General features: G+C 43.1%; 1 protein-coding gene across 5 annotated transcripts in view; it reads left to right on the top strand.

Annotated features, from left to right (window-relative positions):
- The window catches only part of magl (MAX dimerization protein MGA-like), an 18,174-nt gene extending 4,734 nt beyond the window's left edge, over positions 1 to 13,440 (top strand). For 3 of the 5 annotated variants that reach the window (XM_061753609.1, XM_061753608.1, XM_061753606.1), the window contains exons 3-20: positions 589 to 1,000; positions 2,607 to 2,706; positions 2,791 to 2,901; positions 2,987 to 3,094; positions 3,751 to 3,852; positions 3,931 to 4,249; positions 4,910 to 5,078; positions 5,651 to 5,870; positions 6,024 to 6,172; positions 6,242 to 6,404; positions 6,523 to 6,728; positions 7,411 to 7,581; positions 7,934 to 8,186; positions 8,627 to 9,069; positions 9,640 to 9,903; positions 10,220 to 10,331; positions 10,413 to 10,850; positions 11,911 to 13,440. In XM_061753609.1, coding sequence (XP_061609593.1) covers positions 589 to 1,000; positions 2,607 to 2,706; positions 2,791 to 2,901; positions 2,987 to 3,094; positions 3,751 to 3,852; positions 3,931 to 4,249; positions 4,910 to 5,078; positions 5,651 to 5,870; positions 6,024 to 6,172; positions 6,242 to 6,404; positions 6,523 to 6,728; positions 7,411 to 7,581; positions 7,934 to 8,186; positions 8,627 to 9,069; positions 9,640 to 9,903; positions 10,220 to 10,331; positions 10,413 to 10,850; positions 11,911 to 12,443 — 4,273 coding nt within the window. In that variant the 3' untranslated portion in view covers positions 12,444 to 13,440. The remainder of the gene's footprint in view (positions 1 to 588; positions 1,001 to 2,606; positions 2,707 to 2,790; positions 2,902 to 2,986; positions 3,095 to 3,750; positions 3,853 to 3,930; positions 4,250 to 4,909; positions 5,079 to 5,650; positions 5,871 to 6,023; positions 6,173 to 6,241; positions 6,405 to 6,522; positions 6,729 to 7,410; positions 7,582 to 7,933; positions 8,187 to 8,626; positions 9,070 to 9,639; positions 9,904 to 10,219; positions 10,332 to 10,412; positions 10,851 to 11,910) is intronic. The other 2 variants (XM_061753611.1, XM_061753610.1) reach the window with 2 other exon arrangements.

Genomic DNA, 13,440 nt, shown 5'->3' with positions numbered 1-13,440 from the left:
CACACAGCAATCCCAATTGTCGACGTCAAGGTGCGCTGTTGGAAGGTTGTCGTTCATATGTGACACTACACGGAAGATATCCTTAAAAAAATCAAATATTCTCGACTTTCATTGTGGAGGTGGTCGAGAGAGTTTTGTCCTTCCTGACAAAATATGTCGGGCCCGATCTGGTAAATCAGCCACGATGGTAAACTGGGCCAAGAACGAGGCTAAAATCTTGTAGTCTGATTCAGGCACAAGGTGCACACGGCAATGTGTGTTGTTTAAACTATTGCACTCAAATATAGAAATACTTCTGCATATTATGTTAAAATGTGTGACAATACAGATTGTTTAAAAACAAATGAATTGTGTCAGGAATGTTGTAATTGTTCTAATGGGCATGAAAAGAAATGCTTTTACTTTAATGTCTGGCTGGACAGTTTTTTCATATCACAATATGTATCGGATTAAAAAAAAAAAGTAATTTATTTCCAATATCACACAGCCCTACTTTTAGCAGTCTAGAACACAGAGAAGTCCAAATATCATAAATTGTCGATGATGTAGTTTGAATGCATTTGTTGATTTGTGTTTGTCGTCTCACAGCCCTCCAAGCCCTTATTCGGCTTCCCTCCCAACTGAGCAAGAGTCCAAACTGGTCCTGAAGCCCATCACCTTCACCCCCACCGCAAACCACGAGCCAGTCACGCGGTGCATGCGTGGCAGACAAGCCCTCAAAGATCTCGTCCTCGTCCCGAAACGTCCGTTGAAGATGGGTGACGACGACGATGGCGGCGAGTCACGCAAAAAGCGACTGCACATCGAGACGCCGAAAACATCCTGCGTCGGTTCTGTACCTATCTTGCGGCGGCGCAGCAACAGGAGGGGCCAGTGGACCAGATTCGAGGGTGGATGGAAATCGGCAACCCCCTTGGCCGCAGCACGCGGCACAGCCGCAATGAGCGTCACCGCGGTGGATGAAGTCGAGGGCCTCACCTTTTTCTCATTCGCCACCAGGGTAAACGCCTGAAAACTACAGACGCGACAACTATTTAAATGTGTCGTTACCAAAGTATAATCAAATGTCATTAGAATGGTAATAAAGGATTCAAAATAGTGTTTAACTGCAGAAACTCCCAATTCCTATTACATTAATACAAGTATTACATAATAACGTAAATATTTCTTATCAAAAACATAAAAAGCATGACTGCAAATCAAATTAGAAATTTAATATTGAAATGTATCTCTATAAAAGCATGTTGCGTATTAGTGTAGTATTTAATATCCATAATTATGTATTATGTTTATATAAAAATAAGTGATATAAATACGTTAATATTTAAAATAGTTCTGCATAATTCCACTAATATACTGTGGATACATATTAATTAACACATTTTTGAATAATAACATAGTATTCTGCAACATATGCATTGTTTTCCTGTTTGTTTGTGTAACTTTGATACACGGTGGAAGCTCGATTCAAGAATATAATCCGATCAGTCACTCTGTTTGCGAATGAAGGTAAGGTTTTCCTTTGAACTCAGTGGAAATGCAATTAATGCGTTCAAGGAACAAGTTACATTTGCCTTATTCTTATCGATGTGTGGTTCAAAATAAGTCAAGTACAATATAGAAATAAGTGAAAGCACACTTTATTGTGGGGGAAAAAAAGCACAATGTGTTCACTCGCACATCACTGTGCAACGTCTTAGCCTTTTCGTATACGGCACCTGTTGCATTGTGGGATGCAGTATCCACGGTGAACATAAACAAGGCTGTTTAATTGTGCGAGTGAAAGACTGCATGTTAAAATGCAAGAAAGAGAAGGGGCTTTAAAGGGAAACATTAGACCATTAAGCCTCGCTAGCTATCACCGGCTGTCGCTCCTACCATGGCTGAAGGTTGAACCCGGACAGGCTTTCACCTCAGTGCAGTGCGGTTAACACTTGCCGGTTAGGACCGGTGCCTCCTTTTTGAGCCTGCTTGCTAGCCATCGCTAGCTAGCGGCTCCTCCTCCCGCAGAGCGAGAAGTGTGGAGGGATCCTGATTCAGCTGCCCTCAGCTGCCTCCACCTAGGATCAAGGTTATTATTATTATTTTTTATTACTTGTCTCTTTGTTTGCCTGTTGTTGTTATGCATCTTCAGGGTGTACCCCGCCTATCGCCCGAAGATATCTGGGATAGGCTCCAACACGCCCACAACACTAGTGAGGATAAGCGGTACAGAAAATGGATGGATGGATCTTTGGCTGTTGAGAACAGTGCCAGACAAATTTGCTTTATGATTACAATAGTGCACATACGGTAGTAGATTTCACATAACTGAACTGTGTAGTGAGATCACAAACATCCTTCTCATGTTTCGCTATTATTTTCCAACAGTAATTTGTGTAGGATCCCTAATAACAATATCACCAGCAGTTTTTGCCTTTTTTTTAGAGTGAGTTCTAATTTAGAGCAAAACTTAATATACACCTGCAATGTGTGACGCTCGGCACCATTGAGCGCTTGAGAAAAAGCCAAGACTGTGAACCGAGGTTCCACACGCTATTACACCAGGTGTGTGGTGTCTTTGAGACATCTACACATTTAAAATTGGCTTCTCTTCCGTGTCACAGGAAGCTCTGGAGAGTCATATCCGTTCCTCAGCAGCCAGTAAGACTGAACCGGTATCGCCCGATTCCTCCTTGACGACTCCCGCTTGGCCAACGGAAACTGGTACAAAGCCCCTTTGTTGTTTTACAACTGTCCTACCATTCGTTTGTCATCTCTGAAATCTAATTATTTGACATATTACGGAAGAGTCCATCCTAGAGACCAACGAGGAGAAGATTGTTCGCCTTGAAGCCATCTTACTACAGGACCTCAAAGTGGCCAAGCACAGACAGGTGATCCACCCTGTGCTGCAGGAGGGTGAGTGGACACACACACACACACACTTAGACAATTACAATGCCATATTAGGAATAAAATGTAACCTGAATTGTGTCCCCTTTAGTTGGCTTGAAGTTGAGTTCGCTGGACGCGAGCATGCCCGTTGACCTGCGCTACCTGGGTGTTTGCCTGCCGCTGCCACCCCTCAACCTGCCAACACAGGACCACGAAAGTAAGTCGGCACTCATCCTGGCTAAAACACACACCGCAAATGCAGACTAGCTCATCAAAGCGCGGAACAAAGGACTGACACTCAATACATTAATGTAAACACAAGTCTTAATACATTACCATTTAAAATGTTCAGCAATTTTAACATCCCAAAAAGAAACGTCAAACTTCATGGCTTGGCTGTGCAATGACTGTTGTTGAAGAGCTCTCTTCTCATTTAGAGTTGTACAGATGAGGCACGCCGACCTTGGCGAAATATTTGTGATTTGGAAGCACATACCTCGGGTCAAATGTTGAGAAATCACTACTTTTGAAACATATAAATGGGCTTTGGCCTTTTATTCCTTGATTGCCTTCTACCGGGCACCTTACTAGTAATATGCAAAACAATGTATTAAAAAAAAAACATTCTGCACATATTGTCTGGTTTTAATTGGGAAGAAAATGTTCTCATTACTTAAAAAAAAAAAAAAAAGTTACTCGAGTAGTGAGAATAACCACAAAATTGTCACAATCAAATCTTTAAATGTACACATTTTAAAAATATGGATTAAAAAGGCTGGAATTAATCAATAAGATTGATGTAGGCCCCATCCCTAGGTAGTTAAAACAGCTTTGTAGAAGTCACATCTCGACGCAGCTGTGTTTGCTTTGCAGGTGAGGGATTGCCTTTCATCTCCCGAACAGGAAAAACAAGTGACGTGACCAAAATTAAGGGTTGGAAGAACAAGTTTGTTCAAAGCAAGCAGCCAAGCGATGGTGAGGTGGCTTCTATCTTCTCCTGAGTCCCCTACTGGCTTTTAAATACGAACTCGTCATTTTATTTCTTGTTTCCAGGCTCCCAGAAGAATCTGTCGGCCTTCTGCAGCAACATGCTGGACGAGTACCTGGAGAGCGAGGCCCAGCAGATCAGCGAGCGCGCGGCTGCCTTCTCCGCCGGCCCCGAGGCCGCCGTGGCCTACCAGCTGCCCGCCAAGAGCGCCAGCTATGTGAAGACGCTGGACAGTGCCCTCAAGCACCGCAAGAGCGCCGCCGCCGCCTTTAACAACAGGCCCTGCCCGCTCTCCTTTAAGCCGCTGCTCTATGCCGCATTGACATCCCCGGCTCCACACCTGCCGGGAAATACGGCCGCTTGTAGTGCTTCTAGTCCACACAGGTAACAATTTGTCGGCGTTTGTACTTAACAGCAGTTTTTGCACAATTCACACTGTCTTGAAAAAATTACTGTGGCATTTGTCTGCATCCTTCATTTCTTAAAAAGACAAATCGTTGATGTGGCGTTTTCCTAAAAAGAAAAGATTTAAATTGTCATATCTCAAGTACACTACACTTTTTTTGCGTCTCACTGTTCAAACCGCTACTGTTGCACTTGTCTGCATTATTCGTTTACTAAAACAAAGTCAAACTATTGTTTTTGCACTTTCCTAAAAAGAAACATTTAAGCTGTTATGGCTTATTTAGTATACTACAGATGAGTTTTGTTTTTTTGCGATTACTACGAGCTGTTTTCTCATGGTTGTCAAAGCACCGCAGTTTATTTTACATGAAACACACATTAGCATAGTTGAAAGGCTAATGGATAATTTAGCCACCCCAATTGGACCCGCATGCATCAGTCGGACCTTTTGTTTTCTATGATCAGCTTATCACTTAGTTTATTAAATCAAAGTAACCATCAGTGGCTCTTGTATTGACTCTGTTGTGAGTGTGGAAGTCTCTAATATCTTTAACGAATACTTCTCTCAGCCTTTGGCGAAAATCAATGTGATTAAACCTGTTTGCGTAATGGTCCGTCCTCCTATCCCCTTGCGGTCAGACCGGCGCAGGCTTCCGGGCTCAAGACTGCCATCAGATCATCCACCCCACCCAAAGTCCAGCAGAAACTGTTGGAGATGGAGGACGATGTGGTCAGCCAGGGTCGCTCCCGAACGCATCTGACGTCAGCGAGGGTGTCTGCGTCTCTAGCTGTGATGGTGACTGAAGAGGTACCAAATAAACCCCATCTCTGTCTATGTTCAATATCTAAATGTGCCTCACCGGCTGCAAAATGTAGAAAATCATGGCACAACTGCTCCCTTCCAGTCTTGTAGGTGGTGGTAACAGTCTTTTTTGGGGTAATTGTTCGATATTTATTTATATATATATTCTATATATTTTTTACTTTTATAACATATTTACAAATATTTTGATCAGTTTCATGACCCCAGTAATGTGTGGATTTTCATCAAAATGTATTAAAATTGTGTGTGTGTACACACACAATTGTAATTAATTTTGATGACAAATTACACACACAGTAATGGGGAGGGGAAGAAAGTGAAAATAATTTCCTCTATCAGCACCTTTATCCAAATCTGCACCAGGATGTTTTATATTTTATGGTAATGTCCTATGAACTAACTAGCTAACCAACAAAGTCAGGTGTCAGCTGGTGTGCCTAGTAATGTGGCTGATGTATAATGCATGCTAATGAACAGAATCAGTCATCAGTCAGGTCAGTCATTTCCACCAGAAAAGACCTTGAGACCTCCTCCTCCTCCTCCTGCTTTTTAATCAGACGCCACACCACCAGGCTCAGGAATCCCCCCCGCATCCGACGAGGAAGGTGGCAGGACCAGAATGCGACCAAGAGTTCTGCCGACTGGGCTGTGTGTGCGTCAGCCTCCGTTATCCTATCGTGGGCCCGCTCCACTGCCGGCGACCTGAATGCATGTTCGACTGCGCCTGCTCCAACCAGACAACGCAAGATGGTGAGCAACAGGATGAAGGGACTAGTGGTAAGGTTATCATTTGAGTGTGTAAATCGTAGCATATTATAACCATTCTTTAACAGCAAGCCCTAATAAGTTCTACTGAAAGAGTCAAATTATAACATTGATTGATTTATTTTTATATTTCAAAATTATTATTTTTTTTATGTTTTCTGCTAGAGCACAAGCCCCGTTCCAGCTCGCAGTCCAATAAACTGTGGAATCGCAACATTTTTGATATAGATCCAGATCCGGTGTTTCTCCCCAAAAGCCAATGTGCCCCCCCTGTAAAGTCGCACAAGTCATATGCAGCACCTCTCAGGCAACAGGTTAAAAAAATATATTTTTAAAGATTACATTTCCTGTAATTGTTCAACATTAACAACCTGTAATTGCAGATTAAAGAAGAGGACAAGGATCCGGTGTACAAGTACCTGGAGAGCTTCATGACGTGCGCGCGGGTGCGAGCGTTCAACAGCAAACCGCCGTCTCAGCACGCCCTCGAGCCCAATTACGTTCCCACGCCAAGCATTGACTACAGGGACCGGGATCGACCCGGAGGTGAGCGCAAAAAGCGCCACAGAGCCGCAGCACATGCCAGGAAGAACCATTAAGTCATTAATTTGACATGGTTTTGAGTGTACAGTAACTCCTGTTTGTTTTTACGCTGAAAACACAGTATCCAAAGAGACGCTGGTTAAAAAACAAATCGAGATCCAGTCTGTATGTCGCTGGGGGGAAGATCGAGAGAGGGTTCTGGAGACGTTGTGTACACGCCTGAATCAGGATAATATGTCGGAGCCTTTCACCATCGGACCATATTACATCCGGCCTATCACCAAGATCTTTATCCACAAGCCAAGCGGGTCCAACCTTACCTATAGGGTGAGTTTTCTGTGTCTACAACTGTTCGGTCCTGATTTACTTAGATTCCAAATAGCGGGCAGTAAATTCTGTGTTCGCTCTGACAGTTTGCCTACGCTTTTTGGGGGCATGTTGCATGCGATTTAATTGAGATTGCAATCTTTTACCAATGTCCCAAATAGTGGGCACTCAATTGCAAAATAAACCGCATGGCAATTTAGCACGTTTGGTTGCGACGGGTTAGTAGATCGGCTTCCTCATCTGTTTGTTTGTCTTTTTTCTTTTTCTTTTTTCCCCCCACACGCAAACCTTTAGTAAATCATCTCAAATCATCTTTTGCCATTGAAATGTATTGAAAATGCCATGAATCTGTTCAAGCACCACATTGTGCTTATTCTGCTGTGTACGCCTTGGGCACAGAGGGCAATGTAATATTGACATTGACAAACACACAAGAAGAGTTTGACAGCTGACTCAGCAAGCTGCAGTAATAGAAATATTTGTTCTTTTTTTTGTTTTCATCCCTTTATGACCTTATTAATGTGTGGATCCTCGGAATTCCTACCTGTCCTCATAAATCTAGGTTGGTATGTCAAAAACTGTACCTAGGAAGTTGCAAGTCTATGTAATGGGAAAACATAAGCACCCTGGTATGTGAACAGTCTGTGGTGTAGGATGGGAAATGACATCATGTGTCCTGCAGGTACGCATCAGTCGACCGGGAAAGGTCGGCGCTGGGGAGGAAGAGCTGGACCCGATAGAGGAGCACATGCGGCGCTCCGGAGTCAAGCCCTTCCTGGGTGGTGTGTTGCCCGCTGGTCTGATGGTGGCTAAAACCAAACCAGTTAGCAGCCAGGCTTGTGAACTCATACAGGTTAGACTGGGAACATGCACAACTTTCCATTGGTTGGGATTTAAAATTTGACCCATATGAAACAATTGAGAGATATGGATTGATATTATATGGATTCTCCCCATTATTATTTTTTTGGGTATTTTATACTCAAAATATATCAATTATATTTTACCCAAAATATATTTGTATATATATTTTTTTTATTTGTATAGTGCATTTAGAGTTTTTTAGATTTTATTTTTTCAACAGTTTTATGACATTATTGTATGGACTTGTTCAGCGTTTGGACTATATTTTCGTTGAATTTTTAGGTCAAATTCCTGTGAGATTTTCTTTTGTTTTCTTACATACTTTTGTTTTCCGTAAACAGGTGAATGGCAAAACCTATAACCACGTTAACCTGTTGCTAGGCAGCATGGGCTCACTGCACCCGGCCAACCGGCTGGCGGCGTACGCCACGGGCAGGCTGCAGCCTCGCGCTGACCTCGCTCGCAGGGTGGACCGCGCCGCCGTGTGCAAAGTCGACACCAAACCTACCAATCAAAACTTGAAGGCTGCCGGCAGATTGCTGCCCCTGGTGGTGTCGGCGAAGAACAGCACCGATGTCAAGACTCATCCGCTCTGTATGTGCACTTTTTTTAATGCACCTAAAATGCACTAACCTTTACAGGTAACTTCGTGTGACCTTCTCGAAACTTCTCCAACTGTTCAATGTTTAAATATTTTGTGCATTACTTTTTGTTGTCTAACAAGGAGCTATATGGCAAAATTCACAACAGGTGTTTGATCCATTTTCATGTCTGATCATGAAAAGCTCAGAATTACAGAATCTACTTGTAGCAAAAAAAACAAAACATTGATTCATCTGTTACATAGTGACCAATGTCAATTTATTGGTGATGCGCCATAATCGGAATGTTGATTAATTAAAAATAGTTTTGTTGTTGTTTCAGATTTAACTAACAAAAGTTACTTTTTTTCATGAATTGATTTTTGAAAAAAAAAAAGAGCAAATTATGCGCAGATTATCATACCATCTTTGTTTTTGCTTTGGTCTCCTCAGTTCAATTGCTAAAGCAGCAGAGTGAGAACAAAGACACCAAAAGTTCAACATTGAGGCAGCCTCGCCCTCTCGCCCCCATCAACCTCTTCCAGCGGTTGTCGCGCTCGCCCGTCTCGCTCACAGTGTCGCCCTCGCTGAAGACGCCCAGCTTCTTGCGCCAGCACGGCACCTACGCCTTCAGAATCTGCCCGCCTTCCAGTCTGAGCGAGAAGGAAACGAACCGGCCCAGCATCACCCTGCCAGGGGGCTTTACCCTCATTCAGATACCCAAGCCGGAGACGCCGAAAGACTCCGAAAGTAATGTACCTCAGGAGGTGACGTCGAACGGGAATGTGCCGGCGGGCATTAATGGAACCGGGGCGATGAAGGACGAGCACCTGAGTTGTTCTTCAGAAGATTCTGACTCCAGCTCCCCTGACTGCAGCGCAGACCATGACAGTGACGTGAGTACCGGTAAAACCTTTAATACAACCTCAACAAGCATGTGTCCGGGCGAAAATTTATTTTAAACATGGACCCCCCAAAACTCACTCTGTAACATCTAGAAAGTCCAAAAATATTGGGTGTATGTATCATAACTGGATGCACGATTAAGTCTCAAGGACCTATTTTGTTTTAAAGCAGCCATTTCCGGTGGGGCTAGTATTTTGACAAAAGTTAGTCCCGGACAAAAGTTTCATTGATAAACACAAAATTTGGTGGCCATGTTTATTAAAGCATGATGCACAAAAACAGTCTCAAGGACCTGTGCCTGAAATTGAACAACGGCCATTTTGTTTTTAAGCAGACATTTAAGACAAATTCCAGGGCTTGTACTCTGACAAAGTTCTTCGAGGGAATTTGCCCAAATGAGCACTGATCAAAAACGAGTATACTAGACAGATGGGCCACGCTAAATTGTGGAAGATTTTAACCTACACTATACAAAGGAACACGGTATAAAAGTTGACCATTTTTTGAAGGTTGTGCCATGAAAAGGTGTGCTCCATCTTGTTTTTTTTATTTGTATCCAGGTGGACTGCATTGTGGACATTGAGACCGTCGAGGAGGTCAAACAGGAAATGGCCATTGCGAAACTAAAGGAATTTGCCCAAAAAGTAACACCCGTACTGTGCACGGGCAAACCGGGCGACTGCAGCACGAGGAAGCGCAAGAACCACTCAGTGATCGAGAAGCAACGTCGCTTCGAGCACCGCGCGCTTTTTGACGAGCTGCAGAACGTCCTCGGCCAACAGGGCGGTTCCAGGCTACACCTTCTCTCACTGGTTGGTTTCAGGGTGGTTACATTTTTTTTTTGTCTTGTTTTTTTTTTTTTTTTTTTTTACCAATTATTATTTTAGACATTGTGTGTGTGCGGGGGGGGGGAGTACAAAACAAAAGTCACAAAGATTGCTGCCATTTTTACATACCTACTTTGATGCCTTGCTGTGATGTCACCAAAACCAAAAAGAACTGCACTGCTTGAGTGGTTCGTTATTAATATTACTGTGTGGCACTGGATGGATGTTGTCTGATGGACTGGGGAGTATTTTGGCGAATAATTAATTTTTAGGTCTGTTATCAACTCTCCCGCTTGGTATGTGCGGCTCTTAGGCTTTGAAGGAAATCCACTCGCTGAGGACCATGTCCAACGATTTGTTGGAGAGGAAGAAGAAGCTGGTCCAGATCCAGGCGCTGCATGTGAAGAAGTTGTCTAACTTGTCTGGTGTGTGCTGCACTTGTTGTTAGATCATAAAGGTTAAAAAACAGTAAAAGCTGAAATATATATATATTTTTTTTTTACTAGGGAAGCCTGAGGAACTGATCAAACGCAATTTGAACGTCATTTTCACTAGCTTAAAGGGCAAAGGTGGCTCCAAAGCAGAGTCTGGCTTGATGTGTCTGTACCAGTCCAATGGGGAACCCACCAATGATGCAACCAAACCCCTGCCGCCAGTCCCACCACCACCAAGGCCATCCCCGCCGGTCCTTCCACCAGCGCTGCCCCCGCTGCCTGTAGTACCAAAACGCCAGCCTGAAGCCCCGTCAGTTCCGCCTCCTGCGTCCCACAACCACGTCCAACAGAAGAAATCGCCACCTCCTCTGAATCCCCACCATGCAGCACTCCCTGCGGCACCAACTCCACCCACCAAAGAGATGGTGACCCAACCCGCACAACAATTTGCCGTCCCTCTGGTTCGCTCCAAGACCGGCAGACTCATCCTGCCATCGTCGATGAAACCTGGTAAGGTCACACAAGTGTATAACCAACCATGCATCTCTGTTTATAGCATGTGATATATTTGTCGAATTTTATACATATATAGTTGATAAATAAATACATTTAATTAACTGCCAGATGTTTTAGAGGATTTTGACTGATCTTTCAAGACTCACAGAATACTGTTTTCTGACAATATACTATAAGCACCGATACTGCCAAAAGAAAGTCGACTCTCTTCTTTCATCAGGAAAAAAATAATTCTAGCTGTTTCCATTCTTTAGTAATCAGCAGTTGAACATGGTTTGGATTCACAAAGAACTGATTTCTAACAAAAAAAAGCGGAACATTTACTTTGATGCTGTTATTTTTTATTTATTTTTTGCCTTTGTGACATCTCAAGACATAAAGCAAAAACAGCAAAAAAGACAGCACAGGGCTTTTGATGGCAAAATAATTTATTTACAGATATTCAACTATGAAACGTGCAACGTCAGTGCAAGTTAGCCACCCCATGGCTCAAATTGGACATCAATAAATGTTTTATTTATTTTTTAAGCAAATTAAAAAAAAACATTTTGGGTATATCTGGCCAAACGCATCAGGTTTTTGTTATCTTTTTTAGTTGAGCAGTAGTCACTGACTTTTCTGACTTTCCCATTGAGACATTATGAAATGCTCTGTACAACAAACTATTTTCGGCTATGGGACTCCATACCCTGGGCATTATTGCCATCTAGGGGTAGTCACAGCACATATCACTTTTCACTACTGTAGTATTTCCTATACATTTTCCTTTTGCAAAAAAAACAAAAACAAATTGTGTTCAGCTACGTTTACAATGGGTTTAAACAGTGTTTTACTAAGTTTTACTAAACACTTACTACAGTGTTTTAAATGTGTATAAATCTTGTGGGGAGGCTGGCTATTTACATTTTTTTCTCATCATGGTCCTCATTGCATTAATTTTTGATTTTTGCATCTTTTGCAGGCGGGTCTGAAACCTATCCCCTTGTGACAAAAGGGGTTTCATTGCTGTGTGAAGTATGAACAGTTCCAATGACGTGTTTTTGTATCATTTTAGCAGGCCAAGGGATCTACACGCTCATGCTCATGAACCCCAATCAGGACGCGGACGTTAACATCCAGTCTGGCAACGCCAACTCGACCGTCCTCCAGGACCAAGCGTCACCTCCGGACGCAGTGAGGCCCGTAGACCAGGACCGACCCAGACGAAAGGGGGCCCCCGCCAACAGGCGCCAAGGTTTGCCGACGGCGGTCATTGGGAAGCAGGTGTCACCCCGCCCCGGTTCGAGCCGACTCGTCGCACATCGTCCGAGAGGAAGACCTCCAAAAGGGAAAGCAAAATCAGACGAGGACCAACCGTTCACCCTGAAAAGGAACAGTAAGAGCCAGGCAATCAGGCGCAGGCCAGGACGGCCCCGCAAAAGCCAGACCTTCAGATACTCCTCGGGGGACGCCGGCAGTGGTGGGGCGTCGCGGCCACGCACGCGAGGCTCTCTGGGTAAGGACTTCCCCAGCGCCAAGCGGCAGTCCTGGATCGACATGGAGCTGGAGATGGAGATGGACCCTGACTCGGACTCGGACTCCGAATAAGACAAATGTGACGATAACCCCAGGCCGTGTTGCTGTGAAACCACAGCAGATGTGCTCGAGTGGTTGTGTTAGGTCTGCAGAGTGGCAGGAACATTTCTGGTAAAGTTCCATGGAAGGTTAAAGAAAAAATACTTTATTCCAAATTGGAATCTTGAGAAATATTGGGAAATAACTGGGAATTGAGGTTTCATATTCAAACATAAATGTCAACATTTTATTTTGTCATAAGATGACATCCATGCAAAATGCAAAATCTCCTTGCCCTCATACGAGGGCATTACAGTACCTCAATTACTCCCCACATCACTTGAGCGGTGGCGTATTTTAAGATTGCTCCTATACCTCAAATTTAGGCTCGCAACACAAAGCAAAAATTTGACCAAGCAACTGCTTCTATCTCAAATTAATGTTTTTGCATGAACTTGTCAGGATTATGCTACAATGGAAATCTAGATTGTAATTTCCCTCTGAAGAGCCAGCCTTCCATTTGATGAATTTTCTTTTATTCGCGTATATTCCTGCTGATTCTGATGGAAAGTTACCAACTTTGAGATTTCACTGAATCGTGTAACCCTTGTTTGTATAAATGAGGACCACTGTGAATACTCTATGCTGCTCCCTGGTCTCACTTAATCAGGATGTTTTGGTACCAAGACACCAGGGAGCATTAGTTGACCTGCTGAATGTAGCTTGATAAAAAAAAAAAGTGTGATGGCTTCTACAACCTCTTATGAATTTTTTGTTCGTTTGTTGTTTTTCATTTACGGGTCAATTAAAAAAAAAAAAACATTTGTAAATGTGAATAACTGTATTTTAACACTACTAATATGAGTTTTTTTAATTGACCTTTTTTTTTGATCCTTTGGCCTGTCGAAAAAACATTTTGTGAGCAGCACTTTGTTTTTGATAGGAAAGGAATTGAATCAGTTGACTATAAAATGTTGGGCAATATAAAAAACGACCATGTCTTATCTATTAAAAGGACTAATATTGTAAA

This window comes from Phyllopteryx taeniolatus, chromosome 18 (genome assembly GCF_024500385.1).
Source record: "Phyllopteryx taeniolatus isolate TA_2022b chromosome 18, UOR_Ptae_1.2, whole genome shotgun sequence".
NCBI lineage: Eukaryota > Metazoa > Chordata > Actinopteri > Syngnathiformes > Syngnathidae > Phyllopteryx > Phyllopteryx taeniolatus.
Note: the sequence above shows the minus strand (reverse complement) of the source record. Positions and strands in the feature narration are given on the sequence as shown.